General features: G+C 36.9%; 1 protein-coding gene across 14 annotated transcripts in view; it reads right to left on the reverse strand.

The window, feature by feature from the left end:
* The window catches only part of MLIP (muscular LMNA interacting protein), a 301,520-nt gene that overhangs the window by 90,154 nt on the left and 183,945 nt on the right, over nt 1-27,421 (reverse strand). For 10 of the 14 annotated variants that reach the window (XM_055406484.2, XM_055406483.2, XM_055406481.2 and 7 more), the window contains 5 exons: nt 26,422-26,493; nt 15,332-15,397; nt 15,164-15,247; nt 14,987-15,046; nt 5,570-5,614 (listed from right to left, as the gene is read on the reverse strand). In XM_055406484.2, coding sequence (XP_055262459.2) covers nt 5,570-5,614; nt 14,987-15,046; nt 15,164-15,247; nt 15,332-15,397; nt 26,422-26,493 — 327 coding nt within the window. The remainder of the gene's footprint in view (nt 1-5,569; nt 5,615-14,986; nt 15,047-15,163; nt 15,248-15,331; nt 15,398-26,421; nt 26,494-27,421) is intronic. The other 4 variants (XM_055406489.2, XM_055406487.2, XM_055406478.2 and 1 more) reach the window with 3 other exon arrangements.

The following is a 27,421-nucleotide window of genomic DNA, read 5'->3' on the forward strand; positions in this document are numbered from 1 at the left end:
TGCGGATCCATGTCTGGATGTAAGTGGATTGGATTTGTCACCTCTTACTCTAAGATCTGTGGCTGCATTAGGGCATGTCGGCCCTGAAACACTCCAGCATAGCAACGTTTCCAGCCATAGCAACAAGGGGACTGTGTGTGCTGGCTAAATTGGAGAAGATGACCTTTATTTGAATATCTGTATATAGAGAAGGAAATATTCTTAATAAAGTTTGACACATTTTTAATATACGATGATATTTTGAAAGCAATATACTTCCATTGTAATGATATTTTTCTGTCCCTCCAGCTCATTAAAATGAGATTTTTTACCTCTATGCTATATTATATTCAGTAAGCCTGTCTTTGTTCTTTCTCTGGCACTTAAAAGTAATTTCTGAAATGTAGTGAGTTTATTAAATGAGTTGTTATCAATAAAATGTGACTCCAAGTGAGAGTTTCTTGGATAAATTAGTAATAAGTCCAAATACTTACCCTATTTTCTGAAGTTGCTCTTTATTAAGAAAGCATACTGTGGTTTTGAATCACATGAGTGAAATGAAATTATACTGGCAGTAGTTAATGAAAAATAATAAATAGTTACAAAGACAAGCATAATGTAAAGAAAAAAAAATGACATTCCCCTCCAAAGATGTTAGTATGAAAACAGAATCAAATGGAAGCTTACTTAGAAAATTCATTCTTTAGGGAGAAACTCTTTAAAAATGAGGACCACGGAAAACAATCACTCATAGGTAACTGATAAATTATGAGTTAATTTACATATAATAAAATAATTTAAAACATTAGAAATATTCTAAATATTATCATCTCAGATGTTGTCACCAGATACAAAATTATTCATTCCAAGTTTAGACTGAAGGTTTGGGGGAATGAAGAAATAATTCAGACCCAGAAAATGAATACTAATGTATAAAATATTTAAGGAAGACAAATTACATTCAGCTTCTGTTGGTGCAAACAAATATTAACGACAGGGGCTTTAACACGATGAAGACCTAGGTTGGATTTTGCCTCCTCTGTGACTTTGTTCCCTCCTCCACAAAATAGAAATTTGAAATAATCATATCTACATCATAGGACTGGTATAATGTCAGATGAGATAGTTAAAACACATTTGTAAGAGCTCAAAACATTAGTTATTATGATTATTGAATTTGACATCTGTTAAAAACAATGAAGTGAAACATGAATAATATAATCAATCCCACATGTAACCTGTGATGATTAGGACCACTCAATGTGTTTGTTAGCCTCGTTTAAATTCTATTACACTTTGGCCACCTCATGCAACGAGTTGACTCACTGGAAAAGACTCTGATGCTGGGAAAGGTTGGGGGCGGGAGGAGAAGGGGACGACAGAGAATGAGATGGCTGGATGGCATCACCGACTCGATGGACATGAGTTTGAGTGAACTCCGGGAGTTGGTGATGGACAGGGAGGCCTGGCGTGCTGTGATTCATGGGGTCGCAGAGAGTCGGACATGACTGAGCGACTTAACTGAACTGAACTGAACACTTAAGAGAACCTGAATTAAATTACTTTGAAATAAACTTCAATTCAAGTACACCATGAGTTCAAGAAAAACCCTGACTTTAGTCTAAATTGATGGTTCAGTTCAGTTCAGTCGCTCAGTCATGTCCGACTCTCTGCGACCCCATGAATCACAGCACGCCAGGCCTCCTTGTCCATCACCAACTCCCGGAGTTCACTCAAACTCATGTCCATCGAGTCGGTGATGCCATCCAGCCATCTCATTCTCTGTCGTCCCCGTCTCCTCCTACCCCCAATCCCTCCTAGCACCAGACTCTTTTCCAGTGAGTCAACTTGTCGCATGAGGTGGCCAAAATATTGGAGTTTCAGCTTTAGCATAAGTCCTTCCTTTACTACATCTGGCTCATCCTAAAAAGCCAACTATGTGGAATGTAACAATGTGTGCAATCAAGATTAAGAAAAGGACATGAATTGTTTTACAATTCTTTTTTCTTTTTTTGATGAAGGAAAGCCAGCCTTTCATCAAAGGCCCCCTAAAAAGGAATTAGTCATGTAATTTCTCATTATTTAATTAAACCACTCTCATCATCTCAGGAAAATTGGAAATCCAATGAACATACTGATGCATTGAGAATTAGCATCTTTGCACATTTGTTTTAACATCAATTCTCAACACCAGTTCTGTCTCACTCTCCTCCAATTTCTGCGAGCAAGTATCTTGCTCTTTCCTATTTGATTGCTTACTGTCTTCCCCATCCTGTGCTTCAGAAATGGGGACACTGCTGTTCTGTACATCCTTCACACCCCAGTGACTCTGCATAAGTGCTGGGGCATGGCAGACACTAGATATTTGTCAAATCAGTGGGCAGAGGGGGGGAATTGAATAATAGAGCTAGAAACTGACTATACTTTCTACTCATCACAATTCATAGATTATAAAGGATACTTTTTTAAAGCACCCCCCCACCCCTCCAAAGTAGGGTTTCGAGTGGAATGTGTTAATCAGCTGAGGATACCCCAAGTGTAACAAAACCTTTTTCTTCTTGGTTCTAATTCAAGTCTTTCCTTTTTTCCTCTGAGTTGCAGAAGTTGGTAAACTGCATGATCCCTGCTTTGGAATAAAATCTAAGAAAGGCAATAACACACCTAGTCCTAGCAGATGCATACTGTGAAGATGCCTGCTTTCCTCAAAGTTTTGAAGACAGATGGTAGAATACTGAAATGTTACAACCTGTAGGATTCTCAGATTTGCTTTTGAGTTTCCATGGGAGAAGAAGGGAGAAAAATATAAAGATTAATTAAGTGAAAACTATTCAAGTCACACTTAATACGATGCACCTGTAGCTCTGTTAATATGAATATTAGAATTTCTAGAAGAAAATATTACAGAATCAGTGGGGAGAGATAAATTAGGTGGTTGAGATTACCCTCCTAATTATTATATTATTATAAATACTGTAGAATATATAGAATAGATAATCAACAAGGACCTAAAATAAAGCACAGGAAACTCTACTCAGTACTCTGTATTAACCTGGAAAAGAACAGATACATGTATAGCTAAATCACTCTGCTGTACACCTAAAACTAACACAACATTGTAAATCAACTATACACCAATATAATATTTCAATTTTTTTCAGTGTAAAAAGTTTTAAAAAAGAAAATACTCCAGTGTCATTCTTTTTTAAAAATCAGGGTATATTTTATTTAAGATCAATTGTTCACATAAGATTAAGGCTTATAACTAAGGAAGACTTCTGTTCTAAAATTCCATTTTTCCCCTCAAAAGAAATGTCAGACATCACTTAGTAAATGGAATAACTGAAGCCAAATATTTACAAGTGTGACTTCCCTATGATGGCACCAGAAACTGGTTTTTTTTACATCCCACTGTAAAATTACCCATCTAGTCTTCCAAAAGACATGGACATATTTGAGGTGTCACAAACAATTCAAATGTCATTTTGTAGGAGAAAGTAAAAAACAAATCTTCTCCAAGAAACCAAATTTAATAAAAGTCAAGAATCTTATCTGAGTAAGAACTGATATTTGTTTGAGTCTACATTAAATCTACTTGATGATACAGTTAACTTCAGTTAACTCTGAATGATTCAAATGCTGTCACAAAGTTTGGGGCAATTGTTAACCTCCTTTAATTAAGTCAGATAACTGACAGAAGAATAATTTGAAATAGCCTCTAACTAGCGAGACTGAAGCAGCCCCAGTAGGATTATTGCCGATGCTATCAAATTACCCATCCCCTGGAGGGATGGAAGAAAGCATCCTTATTTCAAATGAGCCTAAATCAGATTTGGGTGCAAACTAAGAGTAGATGAGAAAGAAAGGAGAGAGTAAAGAATATTCTAGCTATTTTTTCTTGGATCTGGCTTTTGTAGAATGTCTTAGTCACAAAAAGTATAGAAACATCTCTAAGGACTTTCTTTTCTTACATTCAACTAAAGAATCAAAGAACTAGCTAAATCATGGTGCATCCAGTCTTCCCAAGATAAGGAGGAGGAAGAGAAGTGGAGAAACACAGACGAAGGGGAAAAAAGAAGAAAGGGAAGAACAATCATTTATTGAGTCATATCTGTGTCAGGACGATACTAAGGACTTTTCATACATTAACCATTGTAAATCTTACATCAACCATTAGTATCCCAATTTTGAAAGTGTTAGTCGCCCAGTCGTGTCTGCCTCTTTGTGACCCCATGGACTGTAGCCCACCAGGCTCCTCTTCCATGGGATTTCCCAGGCAATAATACTGAAGTGGGTTGCCATTTCCTTCTCCAGGGAATCTTGCCAACCCAGGGACTGAACCCGAGTCTCCTGTGTCTCCTGCATTGCAGGCAGATTCTTTACCTGCTGAGCCACTGGAGAAGTCAATTTTATAGATTAAACAATCTAAGGCACAGACAGGTTAAATGACTTTCCAGGATTCTGGAGCAAGCAGCAACACTGGACATGAACTTGGGCAAACTTCAGGAGCTGGTGAGGGACAGGGAGGCCTGGCGTGCAGCCCCCCATGGAGTCTGCAAAGAGCCGGACACAACTGGGCAACTGAACAACAACAACAAATAGCCACCAAATGCCTCCACTTTTTAAAGTATTTGCTTCAGATAACTTCCAGGAGTAACAGAAAACAACAGGGAGACTTCTAAATAATGTTCTAAGCAGTGTTCCTCTCCATACCCGCTAAACATCACTTCCTGAATGATGAAGCTCAGTAACTTCACTCAATTCGTTATCTGCCTCGGGGGGGTTCAAATGAAGGCAGAAATATATACATTGAAAGAAGACTGGTCACAAAATTTATGTTTACTAATTGACTCCGAATGACAATGATGATACTCGAAAATATAAACTAAGAGTTTGTTGGTTTGTTTTAAACTAAATATTAAACACTTCCTTAGGAAACAGTAACTGACACCAGAATATGTTTGGTCAGATGCAGAATTTGACCACATGCTGGGTTATTTGGTGAATACGGAGTAGGAATAGGGTGAAGGTACGTGTGTGCATCTACCACACGCAGAGCCAGCTCACCACAATTTATCGAAGCAAGTGTGCGAGTTTATATCTACACGCTCATTACTAATACATTTTTGCTCAAAAGTGGGACTGATTTCTTTGTTAAAAATTTAAATGCAAGAAAGCAGCAAACTAGTCAAAATCAACTAAACCGGCAATCCCATCGGAAATAGACAAATCTTAACATTTCAAGTATATGAGTGGACTCGATCATAATAAGCATGATAAATCATTACAAAAATGAAAATGTTATCTAAGCATTGATAATTAGAAAGACAGAAAGCAGGTATTGGAGTTCTGTTTGATTCAGCCAAACTAATCAGATAAGTAAGACCTCACTTAAGTAGGAATTCAGTCAATATTCAATATACTTACCTGAAATAACTGATTTTCCACCTCTGGGCCAGTCATACCATCCTATCTCTTCCATTGATGAGAAATTCAACTAATTCAGTTCAAATGATTATATAATTGAGTTTTCTCCAAAGCATGCCCAGGCACCCATTACAACAGCACTATGTATAATTATAAAGGGACTTACATATTTGGTTTCTCGACCAGCTGCTCTTGGAAGAGTTGTAGGCATCTGTTTGAAAATAAAAACAATTATGCTACTGAAGTAATCAAGAAAATATTAAAAGATTCAACTTCTGGGATACATGTTCATCTTTCTTTTCCTATTAAGACTTTCTAACCAGTACTCCATCTTTTCTACACAAAACCCCCTATTCCTTTGAAATTTATTTCACTAAGCTTTACTTTCACTTTATTATTCTCTGCATTGTTGCTATCAATCAGTTTTGAAGAAATTATATCGCATTTATTGATGACGTTCACTCATGGATTATAATAGTTCCTCATGCAATTTCAGAATTCACACAAAAGTCTCTATCCCTCAATTCTTTGAGCTATTCAACTCCAAAAACATCCTCATCTGCTCCGTTTCAATCATCAGCTCCCAGGACTGTTCCTAGATGTCACCTTCACGAATAAAATGGAAAACTTCTGAAATTTCATTTCTCACATCTGTCTTTTAGAACTCTACTTCCCATCTACCACCTTCATTTCTCAAATATCCCAACACAACATTTCTTCAGCCTCACTGAGACTTCAAAATCAATGAGCCTTCCCAGCTCCATTACATATGCTTTATATTCTCAGTCGTTTTAATGTCTTAATTTATCATGCTTCTTTCTCTCCTTGTGACAAACTCACAAAAACTAACAATAAAAACATAAATGGATCCTATTATATATTTCCTCTAAATTTGCACTTGAGATGCAAAACATGGCTAGAGGAACTTTCTCAATCAAGCTAACTGATTTCATTATAAATTATGAAATTAATTTGTACATCAAGTATATTATAATAAAAATGAAGAATTAGCTATGGATACTAAGGGCTTCCCTTGTGGCTCAGCTGGTAAAGAATCCACCTGCAATGAGGGAGACCTGGGTTCCATCCCTGAGTTGGGAATATCCCCTGGAGAAGGGAAAGGCTACCCATTCTGGTATTCTGTCCTGGATACAGTCCATGGGGTTGTAAGGAGTCGGACACTACTGAGCATCTTTCACTTTTTCACATGCAAGTGGACCTGGGTTGCAGGGAGAAACAGACCACAAAGCAGCACATGGAAAGTGTTTTATTTGATGGAAGTTTTGCATCTTGGATGTGGTGGTGCTTATATAACTATATGCTTTGTCAAAACTCATAGAACTGTACACTAAATGGATAAATTTTACAATGGGTAATTATACCTCAATGAACCTGACTTTTAAAACAGAACTATATAAGCTACAATAAAGAACTGAACATAAAGACTGAAGAATAGAATAGATACTGAACAAATTCTTGAACTGGAATATCAGATCAAGGAATCTTCTTGGAAGAATCAGGAAACAATAAATAGAAAAAATATGTAAAGATTAAGACATATGGAATATAGAAACAAAAGTGACGAAATCATATAGTGAGAGCCCTAGGGAGAAAGAAACATTTGAAAAAATAATGACTAAAAATATCCTAAATGTAAGGGGAGGAAAAGACTGAAAACTTCAGATGAAAAGCCAAAGAGAGGATCAACTCAGATACGCAGAAGAAAATACACACACACTTAGACACATAATAGGAAAAATCAGTAACATCATAAAGACAAAATTCTAAAATATTACAGTGCTGCTCTGTGAATGATCACTCTGTAGTGGCAGAGTAAATATCATGCTAACAAAATATTTCACAAGTCATGTTGTTGACAAAAAATATCTAGGCCAAAAATCTGTTGAGAAAAGGGGAACTATAATTTTATATCTGGAAAAGCTATAATTTAAAAGAAACGGTAAAATAATGCTAATCTCAGGAACACAGGCAATAGAATCAATACACAAACACTTACTGAATACACATTTCAGCAGGAGTTAAAAAAAAGAAAAATAAATCTAGGGAAAAAATCTATGAATCTTTCAGAAATCAGGATCTAAATAAAGATTAAGTATCTAAATAAAGAATAAATCAAGAAAAAAATCACCATTAAAATTCAAATATAGAGGTCCAAAAGATACTAACAAACTGTGTGTGTGTGTGTGTATATATATGTACATATATAGAGCTCTTGGTTATAACTGGAAAGTGGAAAATGCTGTGGTATTTAATTTTGGAAAAATACACTTGTAAGTCTGAAAATTGATAGGAAAATAAGCACAATTAATGTTTTAATAATTTACATGTAACTATGAACAGTAACAAAAATTCAAACTGAAATTTTCTTAATTTTCAAACCAATAAATGTCAAAATATCCAAAAGAAAACATTTTAAGTAGAAAATATAAAATAAGATAGTAGGGACTCATCCTAATATAAGAAGAATTACAATAATTGTTAATGGCTTAAGGTCCCATATCAACAGAATTCCAGATTAAATGTAAAAGTGATATCCAGAAAAATGTTGTCTTGAAGAAAATAAGAGCCTACAAAAGATAAAAAGTAGTAGAAAATAGTAAAATTTAAAAATAACAAAGTATATATCTAGGAAAACATGGAGGAAAAATTACAGATACATTATGCTTATCAAGTCACTGTTTTCATACAAGACTAAAAAGAACAGTCTTCTATGTGGTGTCCTAAATGCAAAAAAAATTCAAAGAAGGGATATATTTATACATGTTGTACATTCACCATGTCACACAGCAGGAACTAACACATCATTGTAAAGCAAAATACTCTAAAAAAATAATTAATTAAACTTAATTTAGAAAATAAAAAAGGACTTTAAAAAATAAAAGAAGGTGAACACAAAATTAAATTTAAAAAAAAAGAAGTAGGCTTGGTTTAAAATTTTTTTGTCTGGTTGTTTTCTTTTTTCCTGGATGGTTCTAGAAAAAGAAAATATGATTTTTATGAGTGTCAAAAGTAGGGAAAAACACTAGACCATTCAGGTATGACCTAAATCAAATCCCTAATGATCATACAGTGGAAATGAGAAATAGATTTAAGGGACTAGATCTGATAGAGTGCCTGATGAAATATGGACAGAGGTTCGTGATACTGTACAGGAGGCAGGGAGCAAGACCATCCCTAAGAAAAAGAAATGCAAAAAAGCAAAATGGCTATCTGAGGAAGCCTTACAAATAGTTGAGAAAAGAAGCTAAGCCAAAAGCAAAGGAGAAACGGAAAGATACACCCATTTGAATGTAGAGTTCCAAAGAATAGCAAGGAGAGATAAGAAAGCCTTGCTCAGTGATCACTGCAAAGAAAGAGAGGAAAACAATAGAATGGGAAAGACTAGAGATCTCTTCAAGAAAATTAGAGATACCAAGGGAACATTTCACGCAAAGATGGGCTCAGTAAAGGACAGAAATGATATGGACCTAACAGAAGCAGAAGATACTAGGTGGCTAGAATACATAGAAGAACTATAAAAAAAAAAGATCTTCACAACCCAGATAATCACGATGGTGTGATCACTCACCTAGAGCCAGACATTCTGGAATGTGAAGTCAAGTGGGCTTGAGGAAGCATCATTACAAACAAAACTAGTGGAGGTGATGGAATTTCAGCTGAGCTATTTCAAATCCTAAAAGATGATGCTGGAAAAGTGCTGCACTCAATATGCCAGCAAATTTGGAAAACTCAGCAGTGGCCACGGGACTGGAAAAGGTCAGTTTTCATTCGAATCCCTAAGAAAGGCAATGCCAAAGAATGCTCAGATTACCGCACAATTGCACACATCTCACACACTAGTAAAGTCATGCTCAAAATTCTCCAAGCCAGGCTTCAACAATTTGTGAATCGTGAACTTCCAGCTGTTCAAGCTGGTTTTAGAAAAGGCAGAGGAACCAGCGATCAAATTGCCAACATCCGCTGGATCATGGAAAAAGCAAGAGAGTTCCAGAAAAACATAGATGTTTTTGACTATGCCAAAGCCTTTGACTGTGTGGATCACAATAAACTGGAACATTCTGAAAGAGATGGGAATATCAGGCCACCTGACCTGTCTCTTGAGAAACCTGTATACAGGTCAGGAAGCAACAGTTAGAACTAGACATGGAACAACAGACTGGTTCCAAATAGGAAAAGGAGTACGTCAAGGCTGTATATTGTCACCCTGCTTATTTAACTTATATGCAGAGTACATCATGAGAAACTCTGGGCTGGATAAAGCCCAAGTTGCGATCAAGATTGCCGGGAGAAATATAAATAACCTCAGATATGCAGATGACACCACCCTTATGGCAGAAAGTGAAGAGGAATTAAGAAGCCTCTTGATGAAAGTGAAAGAGGAGAGTGAAAAAGTTGGCTTAAAGCTCAACATTCAGAAAACAAAGATCATGGCATCCGGTCCCATCACTTCATGGCAAGTAGATGTAGAAACAGTGGAAACAGTTTCAGACTTTATTTTGGGGGCTCCAAAATCACTGCAGATGGTGACTGCAGCCATGAAATAAAAAGACACTTATTCCTTGGAAGGAAAGCTACGACCAACCTAGACAGCATATTAAAAAGCCAACAAAGGTCCGTCTAGTCAAGGCTATGGTGCTTCCAGTGGTCATGTATGGATGTGAGAGTTGGACTATAAAGAAAGCTGAGTGCCGAAGAATTGATGCTTTTGAACTGTGGTGCTGGAAAAGACTCTTGAGAGTCCCTTGGACTGCAAGGAGATCCTACCAGTCCATTCTAAAGGAGATCAGTCCTGGTGTTCATTGGAAGGACTGATGCTGAAGCTGAAACTCTAATACTTTGGCCACCTGATGTGAAGAGCTGACTCATTGGAAAAGACTCTGATGCTGGGAAAGATTGAAGGAGGGAGGAGAAGGGGACGACAGAGGATGAGATGGTTGGATGGCATCACCAACTCAATGCACATGTGTTTGAGTAAACTCCAGGAGTTGGTGATGGACAGGGAGGCCTGGCATGCTGCAGTCCATGGGGTTGCAAGGAGTTGGACACAACTGAGCAGCTGAACTGACTGCAAAAAACTCAAAATAAATTAAAATGACAAAAGAATAGCCTTAATTTCGAAAGGTCTGTATATGCTAGTAAAGGCTAGAAAAATAGCAAAGGTAAGAAAGAACAACATATAAGCAACAACAGTATAGTTTCAAAAGCAGAGTCAAATCTAATGAACCCTTCTGAAGCCTTATTTATTTTTACTTGGCAGCTGTCACCACGTTCACATTCTCTTGAATGCTGTGCTCTTGTAGCCTCCACGCTGCCACACTCCCCTAACTTTGCTTTCAGAGCGGACTTCCATTCTCCTTGATTGGACCCGCCATGTTTCCTTCCTGGGATCTTCATACAGGGTGCCCACAACACCCAAATATTAGTCACCCCCTCCCCAGCCTTCCTAACATTGCCAGATACACAGGCTTAAGACCTGCTTGACGCATACCTTGAATTTATCCTGTCCAAACACAGCCTCTTCATCTTCCACATTATATCTCCTTGTCTACACTCGATGCAGAGACCAGGAGCTCTTCCAAGATTCTCCTCTGCTTCTCTACAAACATCAGAACCCAAGCAAGCCTGCAAGATCTCTTTCACACCTAGTTCTTCTCTGCAACTCCTCTGCACCCACTGCATCGAAACCACCGTCACTGCTCCCGCTAGCCTCAGGAGCCTCCTTACAGCAGCCATCAGGATCTTTCTCAGTGGTTTCCTATTATTCCCCCCATGTTTTTATATCTTCACATTTCCCCATGGAACTCAAACTTCATGCCCTGGCACGTAAGCGTCCTCACCAGCCCTGCCCCTGCCTTCTCTCCTTGTTTCCCACGGATCATCCCGCGCTTACCATACTGCAGACACACTGGCCTTCGTCACACACACACTGACACTTTCTTGTCAGGACATCTGCAAATACTTACTCCTCTTCCTGAAACTTATTATCCCTGATCTTTATATGACTGGCTTCTTTCCATCTTGGTCTCAGTTTGAATCCTACTTTCAGACTGCTATATCCAAAGTATACCCCTCAGAGTGGAGAAAGTGGAACCCTCTTGCACTGTCGGTGGGAGTGTAAATTGGTGCATCCACTATGGAGAACATTACAGAGATTCCTTTAAAGACTAACAATAGAGCTACCATATGATCCTGCAACCCACTCCTGAGCATATATCCAGAGAAAATTCTAATCTGAAAAAATACATACACCCAATGTTCTCTGCAGCACTATTTACAATAGCCAAGACATGAAAGCAGCCTAAATGTCCATTGGCAGAGGAATGGATAAAGAAGATGTGGTACAGATATACAATAGCATATCACTCAGCCATAAAAAATAATGAAATAATGCCATTTGCAGCAACATGGACGGACCTCGCAATTATAATACTAAATGAAGCAAGCCAGACAAAGACAAAACCATGTGACATCATTTATAAGTGGCATATTAAAAAAAGACACAAATGAATTTATTTACAAAACAGAAACACATCCACAGACAGAAAATAAATTTGTAGGTACTAAAAGGGAAAGTGGGTGGGGAGGGGTACACTAGGAGATTAGAATTAACATATACACACTCCTATTAATATATATCAAATAGATTAAAATAAGGCTCTACTGTATAATACCAATATAATACTACTATACTCAATATTTTATAACAACCTATAAGGAAAAAGAATCTGAAAAAGAATATTTGTGCATATCACACACAAATATTTATATAACTATATATAAATATATTAACTCAATCACTGGGCTATAACCTGAAAAACTAACACAGCATTGTAAATCAACTATACTTCAGTTAAGAAAACAACTAAGCACACCTGTCAAGCACACCTCTGCCTCACTCACCTTCATCACCATGGTGCCTCGCAGTGCTAAGCCCATCACTAACAAACATTTGCTAAATAAAATAATTGCCTTAAATTTAGTGGCCTGGGATAATGTAGTTTTAACTTATAAGCATTAAATGTTGGTTAAGTAAATAATATAGATGATTACTCACATTATTTCTTAAATCCTATTCCTGTTACATTTAATGTAACATGGGGCATTTTTATATGTTTAACAAATGAAAAGAAAAAAAAAACCCTAAAATTTATTCAGTAACTCTGGCAAATCAATACTTTCCATCTTTAGATTAAAAGACATAAAGAATATACAACAAGATAGATTACATATAGAGAAGGTGTAACTATTTGCAGGTCCTCTCTACGAAAATATAAATCTTCATACTGACAATGATTAATTACCTTGCTTCAATGTCATTATTAAAGGATATTTGTCTAAAATGTTCCAAATGAAAGTTAGGAATATTCTTTTAATTATAGGCAATTCTATACTGATGTGGGGAAAGGTTGGGGGCGGGAGGAGAAGGGGACGACCGAGGATGAGATGGCTGGATGGCATCACCGACTCTGTGGACATGAGTTTGAGTGAACTCTAGGAGTTGGTGATGGACAGGGAGGCCTGGCGTGCTGTGATTCATGGGGTCACGGAGAGTCGGACACGACTGAGCAACTGAACTGAACTGAACTGATACATTTAAAATCTACTTTAAACATGATGCTGTAAGTCAACTATACTCTAATAAAAAATTTTAAATAAATGCAATCTACTTTATATGTATATATAATTCCAATTTTGAAAAAGAATAGCAAAAAAGCATTTATACTAATTCCAAGGGACAAAATAAGACTGGCCTAAAAAACTAATAATTAACAATACACTGTTGTTAATTAAACTAACAATCAATAAAAGAAAAACCACAATCATTTTAAAATTTGGATAAGTGCATCAATACAAAGTATACAAAAAATAATTTGAAGAAATGTAATATTTTATCCCAATGAATGAAAACGGTTATATGATAAGAAGGAAATATTTAAATATTTAATAATAACAATTAATGCTTTAGTAATCCTCAAATAATATAAAATATCCAGGATTTAGTCTCTCTGAGTCAAAGAACAAGGAAATAAATCTAGTCAACCAAAAGAAACGAATTCCAGAAATAAAGATACTTGATCCTTGGAAGAAAAGCTATGGCCAAGCTAGACAGCATATTAAAAAGCAGAGACATTACTTCGCCGACAAAGGTCCATCTAGTGAAAGGTATGGTTTTTCCAGTAGCCATGTATGGATGTGAGAGCTGGAGCATAAAGAAGGCTGAGTGTTGAAGAATTAATGCTTTTGAACTGTGGTGTTGGAGAAAATTCTTGAGTGTCCCTTGGATGCAATGAGATCAAACCAGTCAATCCTTAAGAAAAGTAGTCCTAAATATTCATTGGAAGGATTGATACTGAAGCTGAAGCTCCAATACTCTGGCTACCTGGTGTGAAGAACCAACTCATTGGAAAAGACCCTGAAGCTGGGAAAGATTGAAGGCAGGAACAGAAGGGAATGACAGAGGATGAGATGGTTGGATGGCATCACCAACTCGATGGACATGCATTTGAGCAAGCTGTGGGGATTGGTAAAGGACAGGGAGGCCTGGCGTGCTGCAGTCCATGGGGTCACAAGGAGTCAGACATGACTGAGCAACTGAACTGAACTGAAAGCTCTTAGACTAATGAAAGCTCTTACCTCACTAGTCATTAGACTGATGAAAGCTCTTACCTCATTTTCCATTTCTTCACAGTCTAAGGGCTGTGAATTACACAAGGACTGAAGCTATGGCTTCTGATTAGAATAAGCCACAAACTCTACATGCAGTTCCACATTTGAAATGTCAACGTATGACAACATAGCCTCACATATTGGCTTCCAAACTGTTTTGAATGTAACCTACACGTAGAAATAGACTTTACTGAAGCCTGTACACACAAGCCTATACCTCTAAATGTAAACAAATTGAAAGAAATATCAATAATATCTACCCATTGGTTGGAATAATAGAGCCTGATGGATAGTTTACATTCTTACTGTTATATTTTTAAAATAATCATCAGCACATTATGTTTTTAAAATTTATTTCTAACTTATTGTTTTGGCTGTCTTGGGTCTTCATGTGGGCTTTCTCTAGTTGCAGCGAGTGTAAGCTACTCTCTAGTTGCAGCGCTTGGTCTTCTCATTGTGGTGGCTTCTTTCATTGCAAAGCACGGGCTCCAGGCACACAGTCTCAGTAGTTGTGGCTTGTGGGCCCGAGGACACACAGCCTTCAGTAGTTGCAGCACGCCAACTCATCAGCTGCGGATTGCGAGCCACAGAGCATGAATTCAGTGGTTGCTGCTCCACAGCATGTGGAATCCTCCCACATCAGGGATCAAACCTGTGCCCCCTGCACTGGCAGGTGATTCTTATCCACTGCACCACCAGGGAACTCTCTTACTATCCTATTTTTAAAATGCTGTTTGTTAACAATAAACAAAAAACCAAACAAACAAAAAAAAATAGAATGCTGGTTGCTGTCCACCAATTCCCCAAATCACTATTGGGCCTTGACCTTTATTTTAAAAATCATTAACCTAGTCATTCTTAGGTTGAGTAAGTTAAATTAAATATATATACATACTTTGATTGTGTCAGAACCCAACAAAGTCTGTAGGGAACTTGAAGGAGAATCAGAAGAATGCTAGAAAAAAAAAAAAAAAAAGGACAAGCTTAGGATGCATCCAGCCTAGTCAAGCAGAGGGAAATGAAGTAAAGCGAAGCAAAGGTTTGAATTGCATGGTCTAGTCTAAGGCATTACCATAGACAAGGAATCCTGTAAGACCTTATCAATGGTAGCACAGAGCTCTTCAGTTTGCTGCCTGAGCTGTGCAGGGGAACACAACTGGAAGAATTGAAACCAGGTACTGGATTAGCAAAGAGTTTCGGGATTGTATTTCAAAAGCAAGCGTGGATCTGAAGCCGTTACCTCCAGAGGTGGGTCTAAGGTTTTGTCCTTGGAAATGCTGTCCGTCTTGGCTGGTTCGTCTAGTGCCTAGTGATAATAAATGAAATGGTTCTCATGTGAGGCTTTTAGTTAAATATACAGATAGTAAGGTCTGAATTCAAAGAAAGCTCTGGATGTCTCAAAGTTTCCAAGAAGAATAATCTTTGAATCATTTCATGAGCTACTGTCTGACACTGAGGCATTGCCCACAAATGTCTACATTCTGCTGTGGAACTAGTACCTCCAAAAAAGAAAGCTTGTAGTTCCCGTGGGCACAGTTCCTATCGGCATCCCACTGGCTTCTCAAGGTAAACACTTGAGGAGCTTTTCCCTTAGGTGGGAACCATAAAAGTTGGGACATTCAATGTTCAGCCGAAAACCTAAGGGAGAAACTGGGAGCTGGAGTTGCCCTCCCAACTGTTTGACACTGTACCAGGGGCAGGGTTAATGGCAAGAATGGCAGACTTTCCTGCCAGGTTTGATGTGGGTATTTTCTTATTAATCTGAGATGTTGGAGTCACTCAGCTGGGTTCTGGATTTCTCTTGGAGGGAATTTCTCCATGTGCAATTCGCACATTCAGCCTATCACTGGGAGGAGAGGAGTTCAGAAGCCATCCATGCTGCCATCTTGGTCTGTCTCCTTCATCATGTCTAATATTGGTGTCTACCTGCTTTTTTCTTAATCAAATTCCAGGTAAGATTATCCATTTCTAATCTCTTAATTGGACTAACTTTTGGCTTTGATCTTTGGCATACACATTCCATTTCAGTCATTTCTGTTTATAACTCTCTACATACTTCTTTCTATAGTCTTTGGATTTATCCTAAAGAATAAATCTTTAAAGAACAAATTCTTTTTTCCTCAAAGAATCCTTTTTGTGGCATTCTGCAAGTTGTGATATGTATATGATCACTATCATACAATGCTAAATATAGTTTTTAAATATTTCCATTTTCTTAGACTTATGAGTTACTTAAAAGTATTTTTTCTTTCTAACTTTTAGGAATATAAGTTTTTTTATCCAATTTTTTAATTACCTACTTATTTAGTTAAAATCAGAGAACTTCTTCAAAGTAGCCATTTCTTATGTAGTTTGAGATTTATGGTGTAAGACGTAACTTTTTTGTAAATATCCCATAATATCTGTTCTCTAATTGTTGGCTGTAGAGTTTTATGTGTATGTGTGTGTATCTATCAGATCAAAATTTTTCATTGTTTTTTTCAAATCACATTTACTTTATTGCATTCTTATGCATGCTTCTTCTTATTAACAATTGAAATCATAAAATATGACATAATTGTTAATTTTTCCCTGTGATCTTGGCAATTTTGCTCAACTTAATTTGAAGTCATTTTATTATCTACCTTCATAATTAGAATAAGCATACCCAATTCATGAATTAAATATCTGTATTATGAAGTGTCTCTCCATATCCGTAACATTACTTTGGGTCTTATTCTCTTTTGCCTGATACCATCAAATGTTTTTATTAGTACTTTTTACTATATCATTGCCTTTTTGTTTCCAACTCTCTACATTCAAACATTAAAAATCAGTGGTTTTTTATAAATGCCTGGAATTCTTTTCTTAATCTGATCTAACAACATGTATCTTTTAATATAAGCTAACGTATGCCGAAGAATTGATGCTTTTGAACTGTGGTGTTGGAGAAGATTCTTGAGAGTCCCTTGGACTGCAAGGAGATCCAACTAGTCCATTCTGAAGGAGAACAGTCCTGGGTGTTCATTGGAAGGACTGATGCTAAAGCTGAAACTCCAATACTTTGGCCACCTCAAACGAAGCGACTCACTGGAAAAGACTTTGATGCTGGGAGGGATTGATGGCAGGAGGAGAAGGCGACGACAGAGAATGAGATGGCTGGATGGCATCACCGACTCGATGGACATAAGTTTGGGTGAACTCCTGGAGTTGGTGATGGACAGGGAGGCCTGGCGTGCTGTGATTCGTGGGGTCGCAAAGAGTCTGAGTTACTGAACTGGACTGAACTGAACACATTTATTATCATTTGTTTCTAAAATATATTTGTTTTACCTTTGTCTTGCTTTTTCTATTTAATTTTTATTCAGATTTTGATATAATTGATTAAATTTAATAAATTAAATTTACTGTAATTTATTTTTTCCCTGCACTAATTTGGATATCATGCTAGACAAGGCTAAGGTTCACCAAATTACTTCATTTTCTCAGGCAAGGATATACATTTCCTTGAACTTAAGAATTTAGGGCTTGTGACTGACTTTTCCTAAATGAATGTGAGCAAAGATGATGCATAACTTCTGATGAAAGTCACTTAAGGGTGGATATGACTTTTCGTCATTCTTTCTTCTTCAGATACCTGAAAATGCGAGATGGAAAGAGACTACATCACTGAGCCACGTTGAATCGCCAAGTTGAGCTGTACCCCACTGTGATGTGGGAGAAAGTAAATATTTATTGTGTTAAGCTAGCTCCCTTATTTCAATAACACAGAGGAAATTGTCTGGAAGCTATTTTTTCAAAATCCATTCCTTTACATTAAATAAAATATAAAACACTAGCTATGGTCACCTAATAGAAGTGCTTGAGCTTTCCTTTTTCCTACCATAAAAAAAGTATCTCTTTTCTTCTCCTCCTCCATCCTTCCTACTTAAAATTAATTATGCCTAATAGATAGCAGGGAACAGAAAATATCATAAAGACAACTCCTTGCTGTTGTTCAGACAATTTTTCCTTGACATGGTGTTCTAACCACTTCCTATTTACCCTGTGGGTTGGGGTGAGGGAGGGGGAGGGGTTCCCACTCTACAGTGCTAGGGACCCCTGAATACATGACACTGGGTAGGTGAAATCAAGCACAGTGTAATACTCAGAGGTGGTCATGGCCCAGGGGAAGACAGTGTGTGTCCCATCAGGGCCACAGAAGAGTTGTGCTCAGGAAAGAGTGAACAACCAGGGGCTGTGGGAAGCACGCTTTGCAGGATCAAGTGAGATGTCCCTGGTTCCTTAGAAGGCGGTGGCCTCCTTGATTGAATAAGTACACACTGCACCTGGTTGGTTTCATAGGGAGGGTTGGGGGACCATGTCTGGAGAAGCGGAATGGGGAAGAGAGCTTGTAATTAAGCTATTTGAGGCCCTCCCAGTTATACCAGATGCCAAGCATATAATACTGGGCCTTAGTTTTAGGCTTTACACCACACATGCCTTCTATGAAAATAATTATAGAAAAGAAAAAAGTCAGGAATTAATGACCAGAATTCGGAACACACTCTTTAAGAGAGAAGTCTGGTCCAGCCCTTCCTTGCCTCTCCACCAGCACATTCTACCCACTCCTCGTTTGCATGCTGCTCTTGAACCACAAGGAACCACTTATGTTTTTGAACTTGTGTCAGCCTTCTAAGCACACGTCATTAACTCTGCCTAGATGGATCTTCCCTCTACCATCAGCTCACTTAGAATTCCTACTCACCCTAAAAATCTTAATCCACGTCCTTTATAATGGTTTTTGGCTTTTGAACCAGGCAAAGCCTTCCACTCCCTCCTTGGGAGACCACATCATTCCACACATGACTTAAGCATACTGTATCATCATTACTCTTCGACTGTATCTCTATCCTTCTGGACCGCTTGTTCTACTACAATCATGTAACTGTGGTATTTATCTTGGTAGCCCCAGGATACAGCATATGCATGATATGTCCTCAGTAAAGATATTTACGATGAACTGGAACAGTAAACTGACAAATAAATGGAGTTAAATGAATCATAGAAAGAATATGATTTCAATATGCCTCAGTAAAATGCTCTAGAGAAGGAGGTTGAACTCTGAATATTTTAAATAGCAAATAATTTATTTCCCCACATTTCAATTAAATTTGTTTACCATCAAAGATCTGAGTATGTGATCAGTTTAACATAATGAGCAAATATTTTTTTCAGCCAAAATCAAATAGGGTTATTATCCTAGTTACTTCTTAGGAACTTACTAAGCAAACACATCCTTTATATTGCAATTTAAAACACTGATGTTTACTCAAGGAATGAAAAAACTATCTACTCAGAATGCTTGGAAAACTAAGGACGATAACCAGTATTATTAATGTATCAGCAATGCTGAAACCTTGAAATGATGACAGTACTCAAATTGCATTAAAATTTGGAGGGGGGATTATTTTGAGTTTAAATAGCCTTGACATTTTCTAGAATTGATTTTTTTATTGACAGGGGTTCTCTGTTAAGTATATCATCTTGATCCACTCCTTCTAGCAGACTTTTTTTTCTCTGTGGTACAAAATGTATTAAAAGAAAATACATTAAATCTCTATTAACATGAAGTGTAACCATAGATTGCCTTTTGACAACTTAGCAGGACTGTATTGATGTTTCTTATTCATTTTAAGTGAAGTTCTCTCAGAATACTCTCCAGTAAAAGGTTTTATAAAAACATATATTTTCTATCAAATTGGAAGATAGCCAAGCAAGGCATAAAGGGAACATACTTTGAATCCTATTTTTAAAGATTCTAAAGTAATGGTTAGAAGTATTCTGATTAAAAGTTGTTATATTTTACTCAGCACAACCAACTTTGGGGCCCAGTTTTTGAAGAGACATAGTCTCTTTTTGACTTTTAGAAAAAAATAGCTTCTGAATTCAGTATGATTTTCTAATTAAGGGCCAAGAACCAAGAACACCACTGAAAATCAAAGTCTTCGTGAGATATGCTTATGCATCGTAACAGGTGTTCCTTGTCTGAAAGGAGCAGCTCACATAGAACTGCAGTCACTGCTAAGTAAGATATGCTAAACCGGCAGACTGATTAGAACCTGCTCTCTTTGGAAATAGGATTAAGTGCTAAAAATCTGAAAACAGAATAAATTAGTTGCACTCAAAGTAGAATTAGAAAGTAAATTATTTCCAAACAAAAAATTATCTAAAAGGACTGGCAAACTTTTTGTGATGCCATGACTTTCTAACTGGATTGGATTTCAAAAATTTCACGGGTTAAGTACTGTATTTTAGTGATGATAAAATGAACCTCCCAAAAAACAATTCAGGCAGAACCCAAATGTTGCTATACTTTGTTAACCTGACCAGGAATTTGGTAGAAAAATCCTCTAACCATAAGAGATTTGCTTGATTTTCAGTCATTAACACAAAACCATTTGTAAGATTGGAGATATTCTCAGGCAAATAAATCTCATTTTGATTCTCTAGTCGGAGAATAGCCTTCAGACCTGAAGAAAGGGGGGAAATGTACACTGTAAGCCAAAGAGGTTTCCGTTATAAAAGTATAGCTTCTTTAAAGATCTAGGAATATTTATCAGTAGATTATTTTCATGTGATTGTTTTAAAAATTTCAAGAATTGAGGAAATTTACTAGGTGTTTTTAATCCCAAGATCTTCGGAGGTTTAGATATATGTTCCTCACACACAGAAGGAATGGATTTTTGGCAAATCATTAGGCTAGTTTCAAATCCATTCATCAAGGCCCAGTGGCAAAGCCTCTGGACTTTTTCTTCATTTAATCAAGGATATCAGAAGGATGTTTCTGATTTCCAGCCGACACCTCCTCCACTGCAATTCACCTCCTCTCTCTCCAGTAACTCAAGGAATTGTGCTGGTCTGTAAACCCTCATTCACTCAAGTCTTGTCAGAACTAAGCCATTTCCAATTCCTTTTAACTGTTCCTCATTAAAAAAAAAAAAAAAAACTAAACTAAAAACACTTTTTCTGCTCTAATTTAGTGAATAAACATATTTTAGCAAGTAATAAAAAAATTATTCAAAACCATCATCTCTAGCTGAGTATTTCACATTAGCTAATTGACATCACTGTTGCATGCTGAGTAGGGAAAAGCCAGGGGGTCCATTTCAGAACTTACTAGCCCTGCTGCTTTTGGAAATGCAGTTGACATCTTGCAGCATCAAAATCCTTACAGAGTTGTGAAGATAGTAAAGCATTTAGCTCAGTGTCTGATATACTAAAGGACTCAATATGGCGGCCGTCATGGTATTCTTTAAAAGGTGCCAAGTCTAAAACCAACTTACTTTCCCTGTAACAGAAGGCCCTTTATATCTTTTCCATGGAATTAGAGTTCATGAGACTTACTCTACCCCAAAGGAAGACTCCTAACTACCATACACTATGTATCTTTATTTTTATAATCCTATGAGCAAAAATTTGGCTTAAAATCCTGTGAAATAAAACTGGAAATTTTAGAGACCTACGCGGGTGCAAACTAAATTTATTCACTCAATGAATGCTTAACAAAAACAACTGCATTTTCTCAGTTTATAATAGGGAAAAAGAAAAAACCAATATGTATATTTAAATATGGTTTAGTAAGTGTTTTAAAAGAGTAGAAGTGGTCGGCAACTGCCCAAGGTCAACCGGTTAGTATAGATTTGGGTCCTGAGCGCTTCTCCACTGCTAAACAAATTGGGAACACATTTACTTCTTGCAATAACCCAAATTAAGATACTCACTCTAGCCTAGACCATATGCTTAAGTTAGTAACCAGATTCTGTTAAATTTTCAAGACATGCATTGATCTTAAAATAGTCTCGCCCAAAGACATATGATTAATCTGATTGGAGTTTAAAGAGTAACCTTTAAAAAAATTAAACTGGCAACTTAGAATAAAACATTTACATTGACAAGATATCTCAAATCTTTACTTTTCTATTTTTTTAGCATAGTTCTCCCTATTGTCTTTGAAACAGCTGTTTATATTCTCCTTCCACCAGGAGAAATAAAATAATTTTTCCTGTAATCTTCATTTAAATAATTAATCCTGTAGTTTATAGGTGCTATTTATAAAATTGATCTACTCTAAAATTCTTTCAAACACACATAGGTTATGAATTAAATGCACAGTAATATCATTTGTTGGAAAAATTAGTACTTAACTGTAGCCTTGATTTTATCCTGAGAGATATTTGTGAAGAAGGCAACAGATAAAGTACTTCCAAAGAAAAAGTGTATTATTTCATGGAAAAATAGCAATCACCATGAGACAATAAATGTTAATGTCATATTATTTTATTACAAGGAAACATCCCTTTATCTTTCCTATCCTTAAAACAATTGCACAATAAAAATAATAATCCATGTATTTAGAACATAGTGTTTCCTTCAGTTTCACTTTTTATCTATTGCTATTGGACTTAGATGATAAGAAAAATTAGTCAATAAGAGAGAGATGTTTAACATTCTCTGAAAAGGATAACAGTACCCACATCTAGAATAAAAAGTAATGTCCATATCAAAATTGTTTCCTCTACAGAACTTGGTATATTGTTGAACATATTGTAATAAGGACAGTCATGAATGCAAGTTCATCTAATTATTTTGTTCCTGCTTTATAATCACTTGGATAGGAGATTAAGTCAAAGACCTCGATGCCAACACATTAAAATATGAAGTCTGACATTCATCTTCTCCTGTAAAGCCTTAGTTAAGGCTTAAGCTAAAAATGCTTCCCTCCTAGACATTCATGGCGGGGAAATAATAGAAAATGGAATAAGCTATAAATTTAAATTTGATGTGGACAATAAATTATAGAACAGAAGTACCAGATACTTCATATCCCTTGTCAACAAAATGTACTCTTTTGAAAATTATGGGCTTCATCAAGGGGTGATTAAAGCTGAAACCAGTTGGGGGATTCAATGAGAGCTTAATGTCTAATCAGAAGGGATGCCTGTATTTCAATTTGGAGAAAAGTTTGCTTTAAAAAATAGTATTATCTTTTAAAGTGATTCCGGTTCCTCATTAATTATACTATATGCTATAAAACAAAATATGGTATAAAAAATCTGACTGGGGGAGAACTGCTGAACTATCTTAAGATGAAGTAAATGGGTTCATTGCATCTTCAAGGCGGTCCCCAGTATGGACCCTAACAGAATACTGTAATGACACTGTGGCATCACCCTTCTTAATTGTAGTGTTCTGCATGATATTAAAGGGATCTCCAAAGTTTCTGGGATTCAACATATTCCAAACTACAAATCCTCCCCCAAATAGATGAGCCTCTTATTATTATAGTCCTAATTTACCCACTTGATTCAGAAATGTCACTTTGATTTTGATGGCATAGGATGAGTTCTATTGTATAAACCAGATTTATTTTTTAAAACTACAACCATGAAATAAACAACACAGTATCATTCAAGAAATATGACTGAAAATATATAAACTCTCATAAAATCTTGGAATAATATTTTTATGATTTAAAAATTCTTAAAAGTAAAGTTTCTCATTGAGGAGTACATAACATAGGAAAGCCAGAAAAAAAAAAAAAGGAATTATAAACGGCTCTAAAGAAAAACAAGCATCATGTTATATCCTGTGATCCTGAAGCAATTCAAGTATTTGTGGTCCAAAAACAATACCTTAGCCAAGAGACAATTATCCACACTAGATAAATGTATTGTGTGCTCAGTCAGGCTAATCCCTGGTGAATAAATGCGTTAGATATTTTAAATTAGATATCATGATATTTACAGATGTTGTACTAAACATAAAAATGATAATTTTACTGAAGAGTATGTTTTATTTGAAATTTAAAACACAAACCCTCTCCTTTATGAACTTGTGTTAGGTTCAATGAAAACCAATACCACCAAAGACATTTATGAAATGGGTTTTGATTAAATTTGAAATTAAGCTAATCATTCTTCATTTTTAATGACTGACTAACTCTTGAGAGTTCCTTGGACTGCAAGGAGATCCAACCAGTCCATTGTAAAGGAGATCAATCCTGGGTGTTCATTGGAAGGACTGATGCTAAAGCTGAAACTCCAATACTTTGGTCACCTCATGCAACAAGTTGACTCACTGGAAAAGACTCTGATGCTGGGAGGGATTGCGGGCAGGAGGAGAAGGGGACGACAGAGAATGAGATGGCTGGATGGCATCACCGACTCAATGGACACCAACTCCGGGAGTTGGTGATGGACAGGGAGGCCTGGCGTGCTGTGATTCATGGGGTCGCAAAGAGTCGGACATGACTGAGTGACTGAACTGAACTGAATAAAGTATAATCATTAAAATCCATTGAACTGAAAAAGACAGAGATTCTGAAACCAGGAAGTCTGGATGGCTGGTGAGGGAAGAGCTTCTCTCACTTCTGTGAAGGCAGGGCCTTGTGAGCAGATTTTGGAAACATCCATCTAAATGGGTAGAGGGTGTATGATGAGGGAACACTTCTACTACGACTCCACATAGTAACTCTAGACATAGGATAAGGGGCATCTGGTGACACCGTGATGGTGTCACTTCCTCAAGCCTCCAGAAATCTCTCAATATTGGAAATCTCCCTTTTGGGAGAGTCGGGGGGGAGGGGCATGCATCATGCAGGATATTAGTTCCCCAACCAAGAATTGAACCCATGTCCCCTTCAGTGGAAGCTCAGAGTCTTAACCACTAGACCAAAAGGGAATTTCCCTATGTTATCCTTCAATGAACCATAAAAGGTCAAAATTCAGAAAAGAAGCTAGAGGAAAAAGCTACCCATCTCCCTGCAACCAAGTAACTCCCACCCCAGCTCAAAGGATTCAGATATATAGAGCATACTCTGGGCCACAGTTGGATAATAGTTCGTTATCAGAGATACACATTGTAAGAGATACTGTCAACTAATGTTCACTTATACACCTCTTAGCATTCCCCACTAACAATTCCTACTTTTTAGACAAAGGAATATATAGAATATGAGAATATACAGTTTTATTCTCCAGATTATGCGACTATGTAGATTTTAGCATGTAGATTCACAAACCAGTGGTCAAAATACCACCTGGTTGCAAACACTAACATTTGACAAATAATATTATTTGAAACACTATAATTGCACACACACAAAAAAATGGGCTTCATGTAGTCAAAGATATATTGCCTAAATGAATAGCATAAAAATAACATAGGAACTATATCGTGTCATAAACTTGGTAATTGATTTCATTCATTTCCTCCACTGGGACTTCATTAGAGCCTTTGTAATGGACTTACGAAACAAGAGGTTTTAATTTAATTTACCCACTGAAGCAGAATCCTGTAATTTTATAGTTAATGACTCTTAATAGCAAATCAAAAATGCCCTGGAGGCATGTGGAAGCAGCTGGGTCACTGGAAAGGATTTCCACCTTCTGTCTCATTCACGGAGGTCAGATCAGTGAGATGGACAAAGCTGTTCAGACCGTGACTGGATTTGAGAGGCTAAGTTAGGCGCTTGGCTAATGTATTCCCACCCTGAGGAAGCCACTTGGTGTGTTAAAGTGAAAGCGTTAGTCGCTCAGTCGTGTCCAGCTCTCTTTGGCCCCATGGACTGTAGCCCACTAGGCTACTCTGTCCATGGAATTCTCCAGGCAAGAATACTGGAGTGGGTTGCCATGCTCCAGGGCATCTTCCCAACCCAGGGACTGAAACTGCATTTCCTGTGTGTCCTGCATTGCAGGCAGATTTTTACCCTCTGAGCCACCTATGAATCACCCAATTTCAAAGGTGGCCAGCTGCCCAGATGTAACCCCATTTTACCTCTACTCTGTTGATTGACCAATGTGAACAGAAGTGGACACCCCTAAATATTTTTTTTAAGATTTTCTTTGTGGACTTTATTTTTAAAGTCTTTATTGAATTTGTATAATCCTGCTTCTGGCTTATGTCTTGGTTTTTTGTCTGTGAGGCATGTGGGATCTTAGCTCCCCAACCAGGGATTGAACCCACACCTCCTGCATTGGAAAGTGAAGTCTTAATCATCATGGGACCACCATCCTGGAAGCACTTAAATATTAACAATTATTTAAAATTCCAAAGGACAGGGATATACTCAGAGATTCACGATGTCATCAAGTTTCCCAGAGCTGCCTGACAGCTCCTACCCAGACTCTACTGATAAATTAATGATGTCTCCAATTTTACTCACCAAAATGCTTTCACCATGCCATCCTAAACTAAAAGCAGCATTTTATTTTTGGTAAATGCAAAACTTGAAAACGAAATTTTCTAAAAAACATGAGCAATCTTAGAAAACATCACCAAAATTTACTCTGCTTTTGAGTCAACACTGACCTTCTGTTCCAAAAGCAATGTGTTTGTTGGGATTGCTGCAAAAGCCTTGTAGCTGGACTTGGTCTTGTATTGCTAGAATGGGGGGTAACCAGAAAGTAAGAACGGAGTTGAAAAGGGGAAAGAATGTGACATAATTTTAGACCAGTTCTACCAAGTTAAATGACATGTTATCAATTGAAGGAAACAATGATTATGCTTCAACCACTTGCTTTTGACAGAAAAAATTAGCTCTTCATGTTAATGTTTTATTAGAATGAAAAGCAAAGAAATACCACAGTAAAACATCAACCTAGGGATTATAGGCAATTATATGCTATATCGTTTCAGAGTTTAAAAACTTTTTTTTTTACAAAGTTATATGTAAATTTCTCATTGGCAGTATGCCCTGACAGGAATACTATTGTATAAATATTTGGGGTATTTTTGCTTGATTCTCAAAGGAATGTGGGTATTTTTTTATGGTGCTGTAATTAACAAATATTATGCCAATAAGTTTAACTGAACTCGATACATTCTCTGGCATCATTTATAAAAACAGTGATCAGAACACATAAAATTCAGCAATAATTTTTAAAAAGTAGTATTTTGAATAGATGTAATAGCAATTTAACTCCATAATGGGAAAACTAGAAGGCCATGCTCTTGGTCTTAAATTTATTTTTTAAACTTCATCACCCTCTCCTGCACTTTCCAATACAGTGATATTAAAGAATCAAAAGATAAAATATTTCAAGTTTTAAGTAAAAGTTGGGGTAATCTAATTCAGTTTTGTCGAGTATCTGGGGTTAAGCATGAGGAAACTGTAGAAATCAGGATCATAGACATAATCAAAATCCCAGTGTTGACATTGCTCTGGGTGCCAAGTTCAAAGTTCCTCTCACTTCAAAAGCCCCTCAGGCAGCTTCCCCCCCAGCCCCAAAGCTGTGGGAAACTGGCACGCAGCACCATGCTGTCTTCATCCCTTGTAAGCAAACCAAAGGATTTACAGAAGAAGACAGTA

This window comes from Moschus berezovskii, chromosome 23 (genome assembly GCF_049115385.1).
Source record: "Moschus berezovskii isolate FMDL1 chromosome 23, NW_MosBer_1.0, whole genome shotgun sequence".
NCBI classification, from domain to species: domain Eukaryota; kingdom Metazoa; phylum Chordata; class Mammalia; order Artiodactyla; family Moschidae; genus Moschus; species Moschus berezovskii.